This window comes from Natrix helvetica (assembly GCF_964273705.1).
Source record: "Natrix helvetica genome assembly, chromosome: 4".
Classification (NCBI taxonomy): domain Eukaryota; kingdom Metazoa; phylum Chordata; class Lepidosauria; order Squamata; family Natricidae; genus Natrix; species Natrix helvetica.
Genome location: NC_138550.1, coordinates 27227370 through 27244695, shown reverse-complemented (window position 1 = coordinate 27244695; position 17326 = coordinate 27227370). Strand labels below are relative to the sequence as shown.

Below are 17326 nucleotides of genomic sequence, written 5' to 3'. Positions count from 1 at the left end.
AGGACTTAACTAGGACTTATTTGGTATAGGGCTTATATTAGGCCCAGCCATGAAACGGACTAGGATTTGTTTTCAGAATAGGTCATATTTTCAGGGAAACACTGTACTTTATACTATTTTAATTGTTTTAATGTCTTATGATGTACACCACCCAGAGTCACTAGTTGAGATGGCTGTAGAAATAAAATAAATAAGTAAACCAGTTTTTGAGGATACCAACATAGGCTTGAAACAGACTTTGCTTGTGAAAAGATTGCCATGTACACTAGAAAATTAACCAGGAAAATTATTTTCCTTATGATTGTACAGATGTGAACTTTCAAAGAGTGAACTGGAATTAAACTTGGCCTGCTTTAAACTCACTCTCTCATCTATATCCTGATGAGGAGAGACACTGTCCAGCTGTAGTGGCAAATCTGCTAGTCAGTGGTGGGTTTCAATTAATTTTACTACCAGTTTACTCATGCGCGCTTACTCGTGCAATGCTTCTGCACATGCACAGAAGCGTCTGGGCGAGTGAGCGGAGCCTCCCACCGCTGCCACTACTGGTTCGCCTGATCCGGGACAAACCGGCAGAAACCCACGTCTGCTGCTAGTAATATAAAGGTTCTGTGAAAATGGAGTTAGTTGTTCTTGATAGTTAGTTCTTGATTGTCACATGTTTCTTTTATCCTGAGAGTATTCCCTGGCATGGAAGTAAGAATTGATCTACCCAGCACTAGTATTGAATTTGAATTTGAATTTATTAGATTTGTTAGCCGCTCCCTCTCCATGAAGGGACTCGGGGCGGCGTACAATAAATAAAAACACATATTATACAATTAAAACATTTCACGGAGGAGGTGTCAAAATCGCATAGTACAATACATAGGATAGTCACAATAGAATTAAAAATTAAAATGCCCCAATATAAAATTACAAATTTAAAAGATTGCCAGGAGGATAACGATGGAACTATAATTGAGCCAGGCCGGCTAGTTGAAAAAGGTGGGTCTTGAGTTTTGAACGGAAGGAGCGGAGGTCGGTAGTAATCCTAATGTCGGGGGGCAGGTCATTCCAGAGGACTGGGCCCATCACAGAGAAGGCCCTGCTCCTGGGCGCCGCCCTCTGGCACTGCTTAGTAGACGGCACCCGGAGAAGTCCCTCTCTGTGAGAGCGAATTGGTCGTAGGGATGTAGGGATGTATGGGGCAGGATGCAATCCCGCTAGTAACCAAGTTGATTTTCTAATCTATATTCCTGCCGAACCTTTGCAGGAATCTGATGTTATGTATGTAGCTAATGACGCGATTACTATCACTTAGGAACGTTAAGATCCCCTGTTTTCAATGTCACCAAGGAATACTTGGTGACATTGTCCCACCTGGAAGGTAACTGATTTTGATGCCATCCGGAGTGATAAGTGGCAAAAAAAAAAAAAACCCAAACAAAATCAGAAGGAAATTTGTAGAGCTGAAAAAGATTTAGTGTTATATGCTAGTAAAAGTTTTGATAGGTATTCAAAGCAGTTTCCTTTAATCATTTGGTGGGTAGTTCTGCAGGGAAGGCTTCAGATGGCAGAGTTGTTGGAAGGCAGCAGGTGACTGAAGCTGTGTCACCAGATGGGATTGTTGTTTTGTGCACATAGTAATAAAAAAGGACAGAAATGGAAGGAGATAGCTAGGGGACAAAAAAGATCTGTCTGCTTGAAACTGGATTAGATCATTCTCGTGGTCCTTTTCAACTCTAAACCATGAAGTGAAGGCTGCTATGTGATCTAAAGCATATACATTCCCCTATAATATTTCACAGAACAAATTGGATTCTTAAATGAAGACGTGCATGTTTGGGATGCTTTATTGGAATTAAGATTTTTTCCCCCTAATAAATAAGTTCCTGGTTTTCCTCTCCGCAGGAATGAAAAAATATGGAGAGGTATAGTGGATGCCATTGGTCTAAACTAGATATAGCTATATTTTATTTTCTTAACTTATGCATTTAACTTCTATGCCTTACTATTTTGTATTCCCTTTCTGTGCTTTGCTTACTTGTGCCAGCCTGCCCCAAAAGGGAATGCCACAATGGGGCTGTCTGTTTAAATTGAATAAATCTTGTTATATGTTTCTTTTTCAAATAGTAAAACAAGTATTCTTGGAAGCTTGCTGAATAATCCATCCACTATTCCCATTTACAGCTGAGTAACCATCTGCTAAGGGCTGCTTTTTGAAGGCTTAACATGTAAATTAAATTCTCCAATGGCAAAGGTTTTCAAGAGGAGAAGACTGCTGGCATGTCAAACTTTAGTTAATAATATTATGCTTTCATTGTTCACAATAAACTTAATGTACATTGAGTGGGGCCCATTGCTGCACATACATTCTATTTTCATCCAAGGCACGTCTTTCTGTCCTTAAATGTAAAAAATACATTTCAGAAACCTAAATAAAAACAAATTTCAAGTAGTAATTATGAAAGGTGAGAGAGGATTTGGTTGCTGGCAAGCTGCCATTGTATGTACCGGGACTAAATTATTATGCAAGCCTTGCATTGCCCTAGTTATTTTAACAAGCATGATTTATGATAGGTTTTCTTCCTGCTGTTCAAAGGAACTAACTTCAATTTCCCATGAGAAAGGGAATATTATAGCATTTCTTTTGGAAAGTAGTAAATAAGTAATTGGTTATTGTTCTTCTGGATGTCAGTGCCTTATGGTGAAAGGTGATGAGGTCTTATCCCATCCCTTTTTAATTAAAGGCTGTTTCCAGTTTGTTATGCTTCCAGAAAAGTGCAATGTTAGTGAAGAACTCAAACAGTATCATTGACTAGCTAATAGTGAGTGATCTATTAAAACATTATGACTAAATATGACTGAAATTAGGAAGTTGAAGAGTTGCTCAATGAAAGTAAAATGTTGAATTATATCCAATTAGATTACTTGCAAAATTAGCACATTAGGGCAGGGTTCAGCAAAGCGATCAATATTGACCCCCTAGGCCAGGAGTATCAAACTCAAAACCCACGGGCCGGATCCAGCTCATGGGGTGCTTAGATCCAGCTGGCAGGGCCGCCCTGGAAACAGCGAAGGACTGGCCCGCGGTGCCTCTGCCCGTGAAAATGGAGCTCCCGAAGCTCTGTTTTTACTTGCAGAGGACTGCAGGAGGCTGTTGCTGCTGAAAACAGAGCCAGGGCAGGCCACCATTTTTGCTAGCAGAGGGATGCAGGAGGCTGTCATGACTGAAAACAAAGCCAGGGTGGGCCATGCCTGGCCATCCCGAGCTCTGTTTTCATTGGCAGAGGGCTGCATGAGGTCATCCCTGCCCAAAAAAAGATCCTGGGCGGGCCACGAGATCTCCCCGAGCTCTGTTTTGCTGGTAGAGGGCTGCAGGACACCATCCAGCTGAAAACAGACCATCTATGAATGAAGTTAAGTTGGTCACAACCACCCCAGCATCCTGAGGTGAAACACAACCCTGAGTTTGACACCTCTACTCTAGGCTTTATGGAACTGTTGGGGTTCATCTTATCATTATGGTTTGTCATATATTTAGATTGAATTTGGCTTTTTTAATCCACCTATTGAGTCCTTCTGAAGAAACTGAGATAGATGATGTTTGATGGTATTAAAGGCATTGTCAGAGGAAGTAAGCTGTTCCAAGTAAAGCTGTCTTTTGCAGTTGACTGATGGTGATTTGGTCATTGCCATTGGGTGTTCAAATGGTGCTCCAGTTGTTGTGGAGTTGTAAATCACATACTTAGTGTTTGGTAATAGACATCTCTTACTATTGGTACAATTAGTAGTAATTGTACTATTCAGTGATATTTATTAAATTATTTTCATTATTATTTGGGGGTTAGCAAACAATCGAGATGCCTTGTGATGAGATTGGCAGCAAACAAATGTAATAAATAAAGATAAAACAATCAGAAGCTTCATGAGGAGTCAATAAGTTGAAGAGTTGGGGAGCCCTGCATTAGAGTCTTAACAGAACATCAGCCTTCCCTGTTTACTTTAAATATTTTACCTTTACCTTTTTACATCCTAATTTCCTTTCCTCTTTCTAACTGTTGGCAAAAGTTTTACAATATGTATTATATTGGAATGATTGTTTAAAGTAATGTGAACTTGTAGTATAAGAATTTTACTGAATGGCTATCACCAATGGCAAACTGAAATGACAGAATCCGTGAAGAGTTGAAGTACATATTTTTCTAGGATAGACTGAATTCTTTGAGTTAATCTCGTCATTTATAGATATATAGAATGTCCACTGCAGATTTAATTCTTTTCTTTAAGAATGGGAATTCTAAGATGTCCTGAAAAAAAATGCTATCGATCATTATGAACCTTCTCCTGAATCATAGTGGAATATACTAATATGTTACATTCATTTTACTTCAGGGAGGAGATCTTTTTGATGCTATTACCTCCACAAATAAGTATACAGAGAGGGATGCCAGTGGGATGCTGTACAATCTGGCCAGTGCCATCAAATACCTTCATACCTTGAACATTGTTCACAGGGATATCAAACCTGAAAATCTGCTGGTAAGTAAAACATTAAGTGGTGATAGAGATTTTGATACATATAATTCATAGCAATCATCTATCAATCACCTATCTCAAATTTCAGTCAATTTAGGGACCCTTTCAGCTTAAAATAGTTTTCAGAATTAGAACAAAAAATGGCCTTACTGGATTGAGCCAAGGCCCACCTTAGTCCATAATTTTATTTCACGCAAAGGATTCTGGTACACCTACATGTTTATTTATTTAGCGTATGGCAAATACATGGACTTACAGTAGTTCAAATGTTAATATCCAGTCCACCCAGCCATTCAAGGACAGGATTGTCTATGTTGGGCAGGTGTAAGCTCTTGATGGACATTTGGACACAATTTGATGTATGTTTTGTCAAGGAGCACCACAGTCACACTGAGGGGTAGAGACACTGATTTAAGCCTGCCAATTGATAGACGAGGAAGATCAGAGTGCACAGGAAGGACAATAGGAAAGATATGTGTGTTACAATAGGTCTGTGCTGTAGCTGCACATTTTGTATAATTAAATTCTATGCTGTGGTGTGTCCTGTTCTTAAAAACAAAGAACCATCACAGTATAAAGAGATTACTAAATTATATTTCAAAATATGCATTAATCAATAAGCTTTTAGTTGATGTAGAAAATTGGAATGTCTGTTGTTTATGGAAGACTGTAATAATAGTCTGTGCTCACTTCATTTGGAAAGCTGAGTTTTCCTATTTTAATTGGAACATTTTTCCATAATTGCTACTATTTAGTGTGATTATTTTGTCAATTCATGGGATAGCTTTATAGCCATATAATAAGCCCAGGAGAACAACTTCTCTGACTGTTGCCATCTGCAGTGATCACAGAGCAGCTTAGAAAATATGGATAGCCTTTAGAATAATAGGATGCATATGGGAGCACACAATTATATGTAGCTGGATTCAATTAGTGTTGTACAATTACACTGCTTTATTGCTTAGCTAAAACAGTGAAAGCACTACATAGTGAGTAATTTACACTAATCCACCTTTCTTTAATTGGCCTTCAGGGCTCAAAGGAAAATAGAATTTGTAAAGACCTTACTTTCTGACTAAGATGAACTTTAAATGATCATTTACATTCTTTGATCTTGACAGGGCAGATAGTGAATCTATTACTGTTTTTTATTTCAGCCTTAATTATATATTTTAATCTTTCTTGCTGAGGTTACAGTATTCAATCTGATATCCATCAGATAGTAAATTCCTACATTCTCCAGTAAGTCATTTCCATTCCAGCAGGGATTTTGGGATGTTGTAGTCCCAGCATATCTGGCAAATCCTGGATTGTGCGCCTGTCAAAGATTTAGAACATGCAATATTGTCTCCCTCATTATATTTGCTATATATATTTATAGGAAAAAAGATTAATGCCTACATTTCTTCATTCAAAGTTTTCTTTTTTAAAATCTTTAGGAAAAAATATCAACTATGGAAAATATAAATTCTTTTAGTTGGTACTTCATGAACTTATGCAATTGTGATTCGGATTTGCAAATATTTTCCTCTATAGTTTCCATTAATCTTAGCTACACAAAAATTTTAACGAAAATAACTAAAACTATTTATTAAAAAGTAATGGCCAAGAAAAACAGTTTGTAAGATTCATTAGATGTTTCCTGACATAGGCATTGCTAAATATCTGAAATGTTATTTAAAATGTTGCGAAATAATTAATAGTATAGTAGTAGATCTGCTACATCAGTAAACATGTTCCTCAGAGGTGGGTTTCACATAATTTTACCACCGGTTCTCCGTGCACCAAAAATGTGAGCATGCGCGAACATTCACTTAACTTGTGCACACACCTTCCGTGTCTGCGTATGGACTTCTGTGCATGCGCTTTGCTTGCACACGCGGCTTGCACGCTTACACACAGCTTAGAAAACATGGCTAAATTGGACAGCATAGTGCCAGGTTGGGTCAGCAGGTCCACCAGCAGATCGCCACTACCAGCTTGCCCGAACCAGTCCAAACTGGCTGAATACCACCACTAATGTTCTTAATAGTTAACAATCAGAAATACACATAGGTTTTTACTACAGTTATATTTCGCTTTTCTTATATATTTTGGTGTTGCCATTGCTTTGTGTTGACAATTGCATAGCATGTTTTCTAAAGACAAATTCTGGTGGCATGAATTTGTTATGAGTTAACTGGAAGGAATAATAAATTTCTATATTTAAAAATCTTACTATTTCAGAATATATGCTTGATGATATAGTGGCCTCTAATAAGAGCCTTTACATTATTTTTATTGCAAGCAAATTAGGAGACATTATTTCTCTTTGCCTCTGATCTTAGAATGGTTGTGGCTGTTTCCTTGCTCACAGTTTAAAAGAAAAAATGTCCTACCTAGGAAAATAAAAAGAGACACAAGGGAGGGTTGTTAGAAAAACAGCTTACAACAGCTTACAACTTCCTGCACATCCAAGAAATTTGCTCAAGAAATGTAGAATAATTGAGATGGGAGGTGCCCAATGGCATCTTTTCACCAATAAGATTCCATTCTTAAAGGATACGTTAGTATGAAAAAGAAGCTCTGTCTGTCCCTTATTCTCAACAACTAACAATATTTGATGGACAAATTATGACTAAGCAAATAGAAAGCTTAAAATAACCTTCTGCTCATCTAAGTTAAATACTTGGCCAAGAATTATACTAAATTAAAGATAAGCTGTTATTTGTCTGTTTGTTTTTTATATTGTTTATATTCATCATTTAAAAAAAAAAACTCAATGTTGTGAACATATCCAAAATCTTCATCCTCCTCTTTTTATTATGGCTCTTGTGTAAGTTCCTCTGGTGTTTTCAAAACAAAAGCATAGGGCATATATTCTTTCAAAGGGGACACTTGAAAAATAAGTTTAGCTTCTCACAATTGTAGATTGAAATGTGTTGCATTCCATAATTTATATTCATCTCATTTTGTATGATGGTTCAATAATAGAAATAGAAATACATAACCTACTACTAGATAAAGTAGAAAAATGTGGGTTAGACAGCATCACCACCAGATGGATTCGTAACTGACTGACAAACCGCACTCAACGTATAGTCCTCAATGGAACTGCATCTACATGGAAGGAAGTATGCAGTGGAGTACCCCAAGGCTCTGTTTTGGGCCCAGTACTCATCCACATCTTCATCAATGATTTGGACAAGTGGATAAATGGGCAACTCATCAAATGTGCAGAAGTTTGTCATAATTGTGATGATTATGGCATACAGCTCATGAAAACCCCAAATCCACCATCTCAGAAAATTAAAATATTACATGCAATCAATAAAACAAGGATTGTACATAGAACAATATCGGACCTTTGAAAAGTATATGTATATGTACTCAGAGCTTGGTTTGGGCCCCTTTTGCAGCGGCGTGGCATGGAAGCTATCAGCCTGTGGCATTGCTGAGGTGTTATGGAAGACCAGGATGCTTCAATAGCGGCCCTCAGCTCTTCTGCATTGTTCGGTCTCATGTCTCTCATCTTTCTCTTGGCAATGCCCCATAAATTCTCTATGTGGTTCAGGTCAGACGAGTTTGCTGGCCAATCAAGCACAGTAATCCTACAGTCATTGAACCAGGGTTTGGTGCTTTTGGCAGTGTGGGCAGCTGGAAAATGAAGTCAGGATCCCCATAAAGCTCGTCTGCAGAAGGAAGCATGAAGTGCTCCAAAATCTCCTGGTAGACAGCTACGTTGACCCTGGTCTTAATGAAGCACAGTGGTCCAGTCCTCTTTTCTGATGAGAGCAACTTTTGCCAAAAGACCAAAAACTGGTTCAATGACCATGGGATTACTGTGCTTGATTGGCCTCTCCATTCTTCCTCCATACTCTGGGTCCTTGGTTTCCAAATGAGATGAAAAAGAAGCATTGCGTGTGTGTACCTGTGAACTGGTAGTAAAATGATTAGCAACCCACCACTGACTAGGGGAGACATGATAGCAGTGTTCCAATATTTCAGGGGTTGCCACAAAGAAGAGGGAGTCAAACTATTCTCCAAAGCACCTGAGGATAGGACAAGAAGCAATGGGTGGAAATCAAGGAGAAAAGCAACTTGGAACTGAGGAGAAATTTCCTGACAGTTAGAACAATTAATCAGTGGAACAACTTGCCTCCAAACGTTGTGAATGCCCCAACACTGGAAGTTTTTAAGAAGATGTTGGATAGCCATTTGTCTGAAATGTTGTAGTGTTTCCTGACTAGGCAGGGGGTTGGACTAGAAGATCTCCAAGGTCCCTTCCAACTCTGTTATTCTATTCTATTCTAATATTCTAAATATTACATAGAAATAGAAATGTGATAGAAATGTTACATTTCTAGAAAATAAAATTTATAGCTTCCTGTGTCCTTTGTGTGACAGTGGAAATGAAAAGATATATTAGTCCTAACTGTAGGTAATCGGCTGGCTGCCCATATTTTCCCCACAGGTTATCCTTACTTTCATGAAATGTTTCATGGTAACATTTTATAGCAGTGGACAGAAATGGTTTTCCTTATAAGCACATGGCAGCTGCCTTTTTTCTGTGTGATTTACCCAACCTCGACCCTTTTATGGGGAAGTTTCAAATATGTTATCAAGACTTCCATGACCTGTGGCAGAAAAAAGAGTGAAAGTAAAAAATAAAATCCTATGCCGTTACATAAATGATTTGGAGTTTTCTTAAATATTAAACTTAATATTTTTAAATCTGTAGATTTTAATATTGTTAAAATTGTAGATTTTAAGTATAATTTTAAAAAAATCTGTAGATTATAAAAGAGAGAAAAAATCTGTAGAATTTAAAAGAATATTACTTTTAAAAAGTCACATAGAAAAGAGACAAAACCGACTTTCTGAAAACCAAAGATTCCCTCCATTTCTACTGTCACATTTTAAACACACGGGGAATTAAACTGAATATCTTTCCCTAGTCCAAAAATGTTTTTAAGGATTGGTTTGGATTAATTAAATTCTATGTTACCAAGAATAAAACAGTCTCTAAAGAACTGAACACGATGCCAAAATTGTGATCATATATAGATGGAACTGTGTACATAAAAGTTGTATTGCCTTTGGAGCCCTATATTTTAGTTATAATATTTTGTTTCATGGTTGACATTCATTAAACTGAAAACTGATTAGCTTCCAAACCCTTTCCACTGTCTCCACGCTACTTTGTCTTTGTCTTTCTTCCTCACTCCAGATTCACACATGAGTACGTTGGAGAATGGTAGGATCTGCGTCCTTGAAGTATGTAAGCTTGGCTATTTAGAGAAGATCATATTTCTGTCATAATTTAATTGCATTTTTGTTTTCAGGTCTATGAGCACCAAGATGGAAGCAAGTCGCTGAAACTGGGAGATTTTGGTCTGGCCACTATAGTAGATGGACCTCTTTACACAGTTTGTGGAACTCCTACCTATGTGGCTCCAGAAATCATTGCAGAAACTGGGTAAACTAACTTCCCCTGGTAGAAGAGATTCAATGGACAGCTGCTTTTTCCCCATATGATTAAGCAATGTCCTTTTAAATAGAAACCATACCAAAGTTGAATTTTGATATCTTATATTTATAAGTTTGTCGTTACATTATACAACTGTGATATAAACTACAGCTTTTATTCAGATGAGATCATTTAATTTAATGAAGATCCTTGCCAACGTATCGTTTTCTGTTGCCTTTATTTCCCTTAGATCATACATTCTTGGTTTCCTAACCATAATCCTTTATCAATTTTAGATATGGCCTGAAGGTGGACATCTGGGCAGCTGGTGTGATTACTTACATCCTGCTGTGTGGTTTTCCTCCATTCCGTGGGTATGGACTATGATTTTTTATTCATCTCTTAACAATGCATCTCTTAACTATTCTATCCCATATGGTTTTTTTCCCCCTGTCTGGGTGTAATATTGGCTGCTAGCCTCCTTCCATTTGTAAAACATAAAATAGCAGTGGAGGAACATATTATTACTAAGACTTAAATACTAGGGGAAATCTCTTTTTTCACAGAAACTTGAGTACTATGTTAACAGAATTGTCTACAGTGTAAACTGTATTTAATGGAAACAAGAAATATGCAGGGCTTATAAATGTCAGAACCATTCCAATGTAAAACTGGCTGCTTTATGAGGCTTTTCTTATTCTTGTCTTCTTTTCTTTGTTTTTTCCTTAAATTTCAAATTTGGTATACATGTTTATGCTGGTCTCTGACTCTAATAAATATTTGCTTTGGTATTTAGATTGCTCAAGTAACTTCACTTATGGCAGTGCATAACAAAAATAGTTTTGCAGCATTTTAAAAAGCTTTTTGTCTTTTTGCTTGTCTTTAGTTTATTAGGAGCAGAGAGATAATGACAGTTTTATTTCTTTGTTATGCAGAAGTGGAGAAGACCAGGAAGTTCTTTTTGATCAGATTTTGATGGGACAAGTAGAGTTTCCATCTCCATATTGGGATAATGTATCTGACTCTGCAAAGGTATATTCAAAATGTTTTTTCTTTCCTTTAGAACATTTCTTTATGCACCCATATCTTTGTTGTTCTAATGCAACATACTGTAAAGTTTTCACACATACACACACACACACTGTGTGTGTGTGTGTGTGTGTGTGTGTGTTTGTCTGTGTGTCTGTGTGTCTGTGTTGTATTTGTGCTGATAAATAAATAAAGGGAGACTAGTATAGTATAGATCCATTTCAAACTATTTAGGTCTCATCAGCTAGCCATATCCTTACTGGGATTTGAACCTGAACTAGTAAGGGTATGTCTATCTGATGAGAGCTAAATAGCTTGAAATAGATCTATACTAGTCTCTCTTTATTTATTTATCAGCACAACTACAACACAAATATAAAAAGGCAACATTAAAAATAAAAATATGGTTTTCTGCCTGGATGGTTTTCTGTAATGAGCTGAAGGACAGAAAGAGAGATTAGTGAGCTTACTCCCAGATTTGGGCATACCAGGGGTTGTAACACAAATACATATATTTGGGCATACCAGGAGTTGTAACATAAATCACGTATATATTAAGATCGTGCTTCATATCACAAACATAGCATTAATTATAGCATTTCTTTATATCTCTGTACTAAACATGTTTAAGATGATTCTAAATTGGTAACACTCCTATGCGTTTGATCGTTTACTAAATCTACATACATCTGATACTTCTTCATAACAAGTACTCTGCATTGTTCATTTTACTAGATTATACATTTGCAGAATTATTAAATAAATGCTACACTCAATGCTATGTTGGTGATATGAAGCACGATTCTATTACATAGGTGATTGATATAAACAATGCTTTAAATACCATTCCAATTTACGATAATTTGGGACAATAGTTCTACTATAATGGTTTGCTTTAGTTTTCTGGAAAGCTGTAGACAATTTACAGTTCTTAGTGCATGCAGAGATGTATAAGCCCTTAAAGCTTATTACAGTATCTGGAAAACATTTTAACTTTGAAGGGCTCGTATCAAGGGCAGGTAACAAAGATTCTATCCAAGTCTGCTCGGTTGTGCCCAGGAATAGAACCTGGATTTTAGAAAAATTGTATAAATTAGATGAAAAATTAAAAAAAATTGCAGTGTTATACTGGAATTGATACTTTTCTACAGGAGACTGAAGAACTGAGTATAAGGACTTGAGAAATTAATGAGCATGTTTTCTGGATATTTAGGAAAACATTTTACAAATTATTTAGTAGATATTAATCATAAAATGTTGTTACAAATATATTTTACCATGCTTAGATCCAACACTATTTTGAATTTTTCAAATGATTTCCCAACTTTTAGGTTTTTCATAAACTTTTCTGTTATCAGCTTTATACATTAAAATGCAAGGTTGGAATGTATTTCATCCTTGTATCTTACCATTTCAAATGTATTTAGTGTTGTATTTGCTATTATCCTCTTTGCAAAATTCTTTATGAAATGTATAATATTTTCATTTTACAGGAACTAATTACTATGATGCTTCAGGTAGATATAGAACAGCGATTTTCAGCTTTGCAAGTGCTTGAGCATCCATGGGTTAATGTAAGTAAAGGTTGCTCCTGGTTTTTCTTTAGCCACACTGTGTTTTATTGCATTATTTGTCAAATCAGCTGGAATGCTGTTTTGGAAATATGAAATTTTTAAACATTATAGCAAAAGATTAGGCTTATTTCCAATAATAACTTTCTCTGCATATATTCTGAAAATGAGTTTAAGAATATGCCAGACCCAGGATGGTGTTGTGTCTTCAGAAAGTGTAACTAACTTTCTGAGGTTTTGCCAATTCCAGTTCACAGATTGGTTATAAAAAACCTGCCATATCAGGATACATTTTTTTCATTAAATTTAAAACTGAATAGGGCTGTAAAATTTGTCTTTAAAAAAAAAACAGTGCATCAAACTAACCAGAAGAGGAGAAAGAACCCTGCATAAATAAAGGGGGGGGGGAAGGAATATCCAATGGCACTCCAGATAATTTGATTACATTGCTCAGAAATTATTTTCCTTGCCTATACAAAAAAGAAAGTCTAATTCAGATTGTGATAGATCAAACTTATCCATTGCTACAATTCATGCACAAATTTGCCCTTATAGTGTAATATAATTATTTTACCCATCCCTCTTACATGAAAGATTTAACATGAAGGGTTTTTATTATATTCTAATCAGAATTTATATACTGGATGGTTTGATGCACTACATATACATATACCCATCTTTACTCAGCAGTGATCAATCTAAAGTTATTTCAGCCTGAAATATTACGAATCTACTTTAGTTCCCATTTCTAAATAGAAAGGTGGTTATATTGAATAATTTTTATCAGTATCTACAAAATAAAACATTCTATTCTACTAGCCTCATTTTTATGAGAGTACATTTATATGTGTTAAGCTCAGCTTCTACTCTTCCACAAAATCAGAATATTGACACTCATTTATTATTCCAAAATTCACATGAATGTACATTTTATAAACTTGTTTCCAATTTCTCAGAATATTTATTAATTAAATTAATTTATTAAATTTATATACTGCCCATCTCACTATCTTGAATACTGATTTAGCAGCTTGCAAATTAGGTCTATGTCTGAATATTTTCAGCATTATGTGCAAGTATTCCACATAAATTATTCCAGTTGGAATTCAATACCTCCCAGATTTCAGAAAATCACGTACATTTTTTTCAAGTTGAGTCAAAGATGAAATGATTCTGAACGTCTTTATTCTAACTAAAACATAAAACTTAAGTAAACTTGAAAATGTAGAAAAATTAGATCCATCTTTGCCAATGTTTAATTTGAAAAAGCTTCATAGGGTTCCATTCTGTGAGATAACCAAAAGAAACGAAGCACAGTCTAGCATTCCAGTGTTGAAACTGTTAGTGAGATCAGTGATACAAGTCTGATTTTTCTCCTCAATTTATTCCATAACTGGGAAGGAACATTGTGCACCTTTTATTTATGAAACCTTTAATATTTTCAAAATGTAGTGTGATTCAAGAGCAAGACATCTTAAAATCACTATATTGGATTCCTGGTGTCATTACAAATACAAATCATTAATATTATTATGCAAAAATGATAATACAAAATATTGTGGCTGGACTTGGTAGGCACAGCTTATGTATACTGCAGAAATCAACTAAGATTTGTCAAAATTACTGTGGTGTTATATTGATGCATAAGGCAACTGCATAGGCAAAGGGCCAAATGGTTCCATTTTAGTTTCCGTGAAAGAAGCCTGACTGTGCTGTTAGTTGTTAGAAAACAGACATGTTCAATTCTACTTTACTCAAAAACTATCCATTTGCTTCTGACGCTTCTTAAGTCAGTTTCTGACTTAAATATGTCTGATTTTGGATGAAGGGATATAAACAAACCTGAGGTTTCTCTTAATCATTTTGTTATAATTTACTGCTTACGTTACAATCAAGGATATACCTATATACCTGTACTTTTTGGTACAGCACAGTATCTTTTTATGAAGTATAATAATTGTTTTAATTCTGAATTCAGCATTTCAAAGGTCTTTAAATGGCTGAAAAGAATAAAAACATTATGTCTAAAATAGCTCAGAAAATATTGCCTTTAAAAGAACTTTGGCTATAAGTACAAGAGTCTGGAAGTTCCTAATCAAGATTTTTTAACTGTTAATTGTATTAACAGTAGCTAGAATTGTATTTGCACAATATTGGAAAAGTGAAGACATTCCTACTGAAGAGAAAGTGATTAGGAAAATATTAGAATGTGCAGAAATGAATAGACTAACACTAGCAATTAAGAAGAAGGAACAAACTCATTATTATATGATATGGGAAACATTTTACCAATGGTTAGAAAATAAAAAGGAAATTGGAAATAAAGGAAGAAGACAACAAGAAGAATAGAAAATACATTAAGATAGAGATAAGAATAAAATGTCAACTGATAACATGAGTATGATGAGAATAATCATGTTTAATGTTATTATTGTATTTTTATTAGAAGATATGTTATGAAGGAAATGAAGAGTTACACAAGGTATAATTGTTCAATGTATATAATTTGTGGAAGGATGTTGCACATAAATATTTGTACCCAGACAACACACTGCTTAAGGAGAGATGAAATGTTTATATTTTTTAAAATGGAAAATAAATAAAAAACTTTTTAAAAAGATAGTTTAATTTTTATTTACAGTTGAATGAAATTATAATGACTGGTCTTCGAAATACATTTTAAAAAGGATTTTAAAAGGGTCTCACAGAAAATGTGAAGTCATTCTAGAAATCTATATGGTTCATGAAATAATAATGTTATTGAAATTCCTCAGGTTATCTTTTGATGTATGAAAGTGCCTCAAACTATTGAAACTAGTATGCCTTGTTTTTCGGGTACCTTAAGGCATATTATTAAAGTTAAGGAGTAAATCATAGTAGAAAACATGATTATAACTAGGAGTTTTAATACTTCGTCATCTTCGGATAGGATTCAGGAGTTCTTAGTTCATGATAAAAGGTTAGCAAACTGTTTGTAAAGTTTAGATTCACGAAATTAATTATATTTCTGCGAATTAAAAATCCTTGGGACACAATAATTTTGGAAAAATGACCACAAAATTGTTAAAAGTCCTCAAATGAATTACTTGTTTTTCTTTTGTAGGATGATGGGCTTCTGGAAACTGAGCATCAGTTGTCAGTAGCTGGGAAGATAAAAAAACATTTCAACACAGGCCCTAAGCCCAACAGCACAGCTGCTGGAGTTTCCGTTATAGCAGTAAGTATCTACAATGCATTTTTTTCTCCACATTTAGAAAATGATTGTTTTTTTAGGACCCCCCTCCCCCATGTTCAATTAATGTATTCAGTTTTAATTGCAGTAAAAAAAACAGATATTCCGTTACCCCATCATTGGGAAATCACACTTTTTAATTGCTTCATCATCCTAAGCTGCTAGGCAGCATACATATTTCTTATTGAAAATCAGTTCTTATGAGGAGAAAAATTCAATACACATTCACTGTGATGAACATTTAAAGAACATTTCATGGCAAGAAAAAAATCACATCCCAATTATAAGCAAGAGACACTTCATAATGAACAAAATAAGCATGTAAAGTATAAAGAAATGCAGCCATTTTGGACATAGATATGGCTACCTACTTAATTTGATTTGGCCATATTATGTGAATTGGCTCAATGTTAGGTCACTACAAAGGCTTCCAGTTTCACTATGTCACACAAGGCTAATCCATGCAGTGTTCTGTGTTTGAGAGATTGGTACCTGCACTGTCAACTCAGCTGAAGATCAAGGTATTGGTTTATCTAAAATTTCCTTACCGGAGAAATTTTAGGATTTTCCCTAACTGTAGTGAAACTGTAATATCCATAATGAATTCCATTTTTAATGACACCAAAAAAGTTTATGATGACTTATGACACAGACCAGGGGTGTCAAACTGGTGTTGTCACGTGATGTATGGTGACTTTCCCCCCTTCGATAAAACGGTGGGCGTAGCCATGTGACTCATGTGGGCTGCAAGTTTGACAACCCTGACATAGACTGACACTCAGATAGATATATAGATGACAGACAGACAGATACATAGAAGACAGAGTCATCATAAAATCATATCCTAGAGTGGAAATAGATAGATATTAATCTATTGGTGTATTGTCTTTTATATTCTGAGATACATTTAGATATATGCTCATGAATCTTTATTCCATTTTAAGTAGCTTTATTTTGCATGCAATTTGACTAAATGCTTCCTTCCAGGCAGAAGTTAAAGTGGTTTGAGATTTAAATAGACATAAGTCTTTCAACATGCTGCAGTTGTATAGCAGGACATAGTATGGGAGATTATGAGACCTGTTTAATATATCATCTGCATATCATAGTGCAAATGGAAATGAGCCAGGTTCACTTTGACCTTTTTGCAAAGAATATATATTTAAACCATACATTTAATAGTAATGAAATGATTAGTATTTGTTGATCACTCGAACTCATGCAGGATATACGATTCTACTAATAAATATAATGGAGTAGTCAATTTTTTTAAATGTTCCCATCTTTTTTTCTTTAAGTCTGCCTACATTTTAAGCTTCCTTCCATAATTATGCCTCCCTGAACCATGCTCCAGAATGAAACATCATAATGATTCATTGAACATGCTCATTTACTGCATTAGACTGATCAGAGTTTCTTCCCTAGCTTCACTAAATTGTAGGTGGTACAACCAGCAATTGTAGGTGGTACACTTTGGGTAGCTGTTGTATTAGTCAGAGGCTGATTTTAAGTCAGCAGAAGTAA

At 35.3% G+C, this 17326-nt stretch overlaps 1 protein-coding gene across 2 annotated transcripts in view; it reads left to right on the top strand.

The window, feature by feature from the left end:
• The window catches only part of DCLK1 (doublecortin like kinase 1), a 179329-nt gene that overhangs the window by 141255 nt on the left and 20748 nt on the right, over window positions 1–17326 (top strand). For both annotated transcript variants that reach the window (XM_081951247.1, XM_081951246.1), the window contains exons 11-16: window positions 4378–4524; window positions 9846–9979; window positions 10267–10344; window positions 10906–11002; window positions 12493–12573; window positions 15674–15787. In XM_081951247.1, coding sequence (XP_081807373.1) covers window positions 4378–4524; window positions 9846–9979; window positions 10267–10344; window positions 10906–11002; window positions 12493–12573; window positions 15674–15787 — 651 coding nt within the window. The remainder of the gene's footprint in view (window positions 1–4377; window positions 4525–9845; window positions 9980–10266; window positions 10345–10905; window positions 11003–12492; window positions 12574–15673; window positions 15788–17326) is intronic.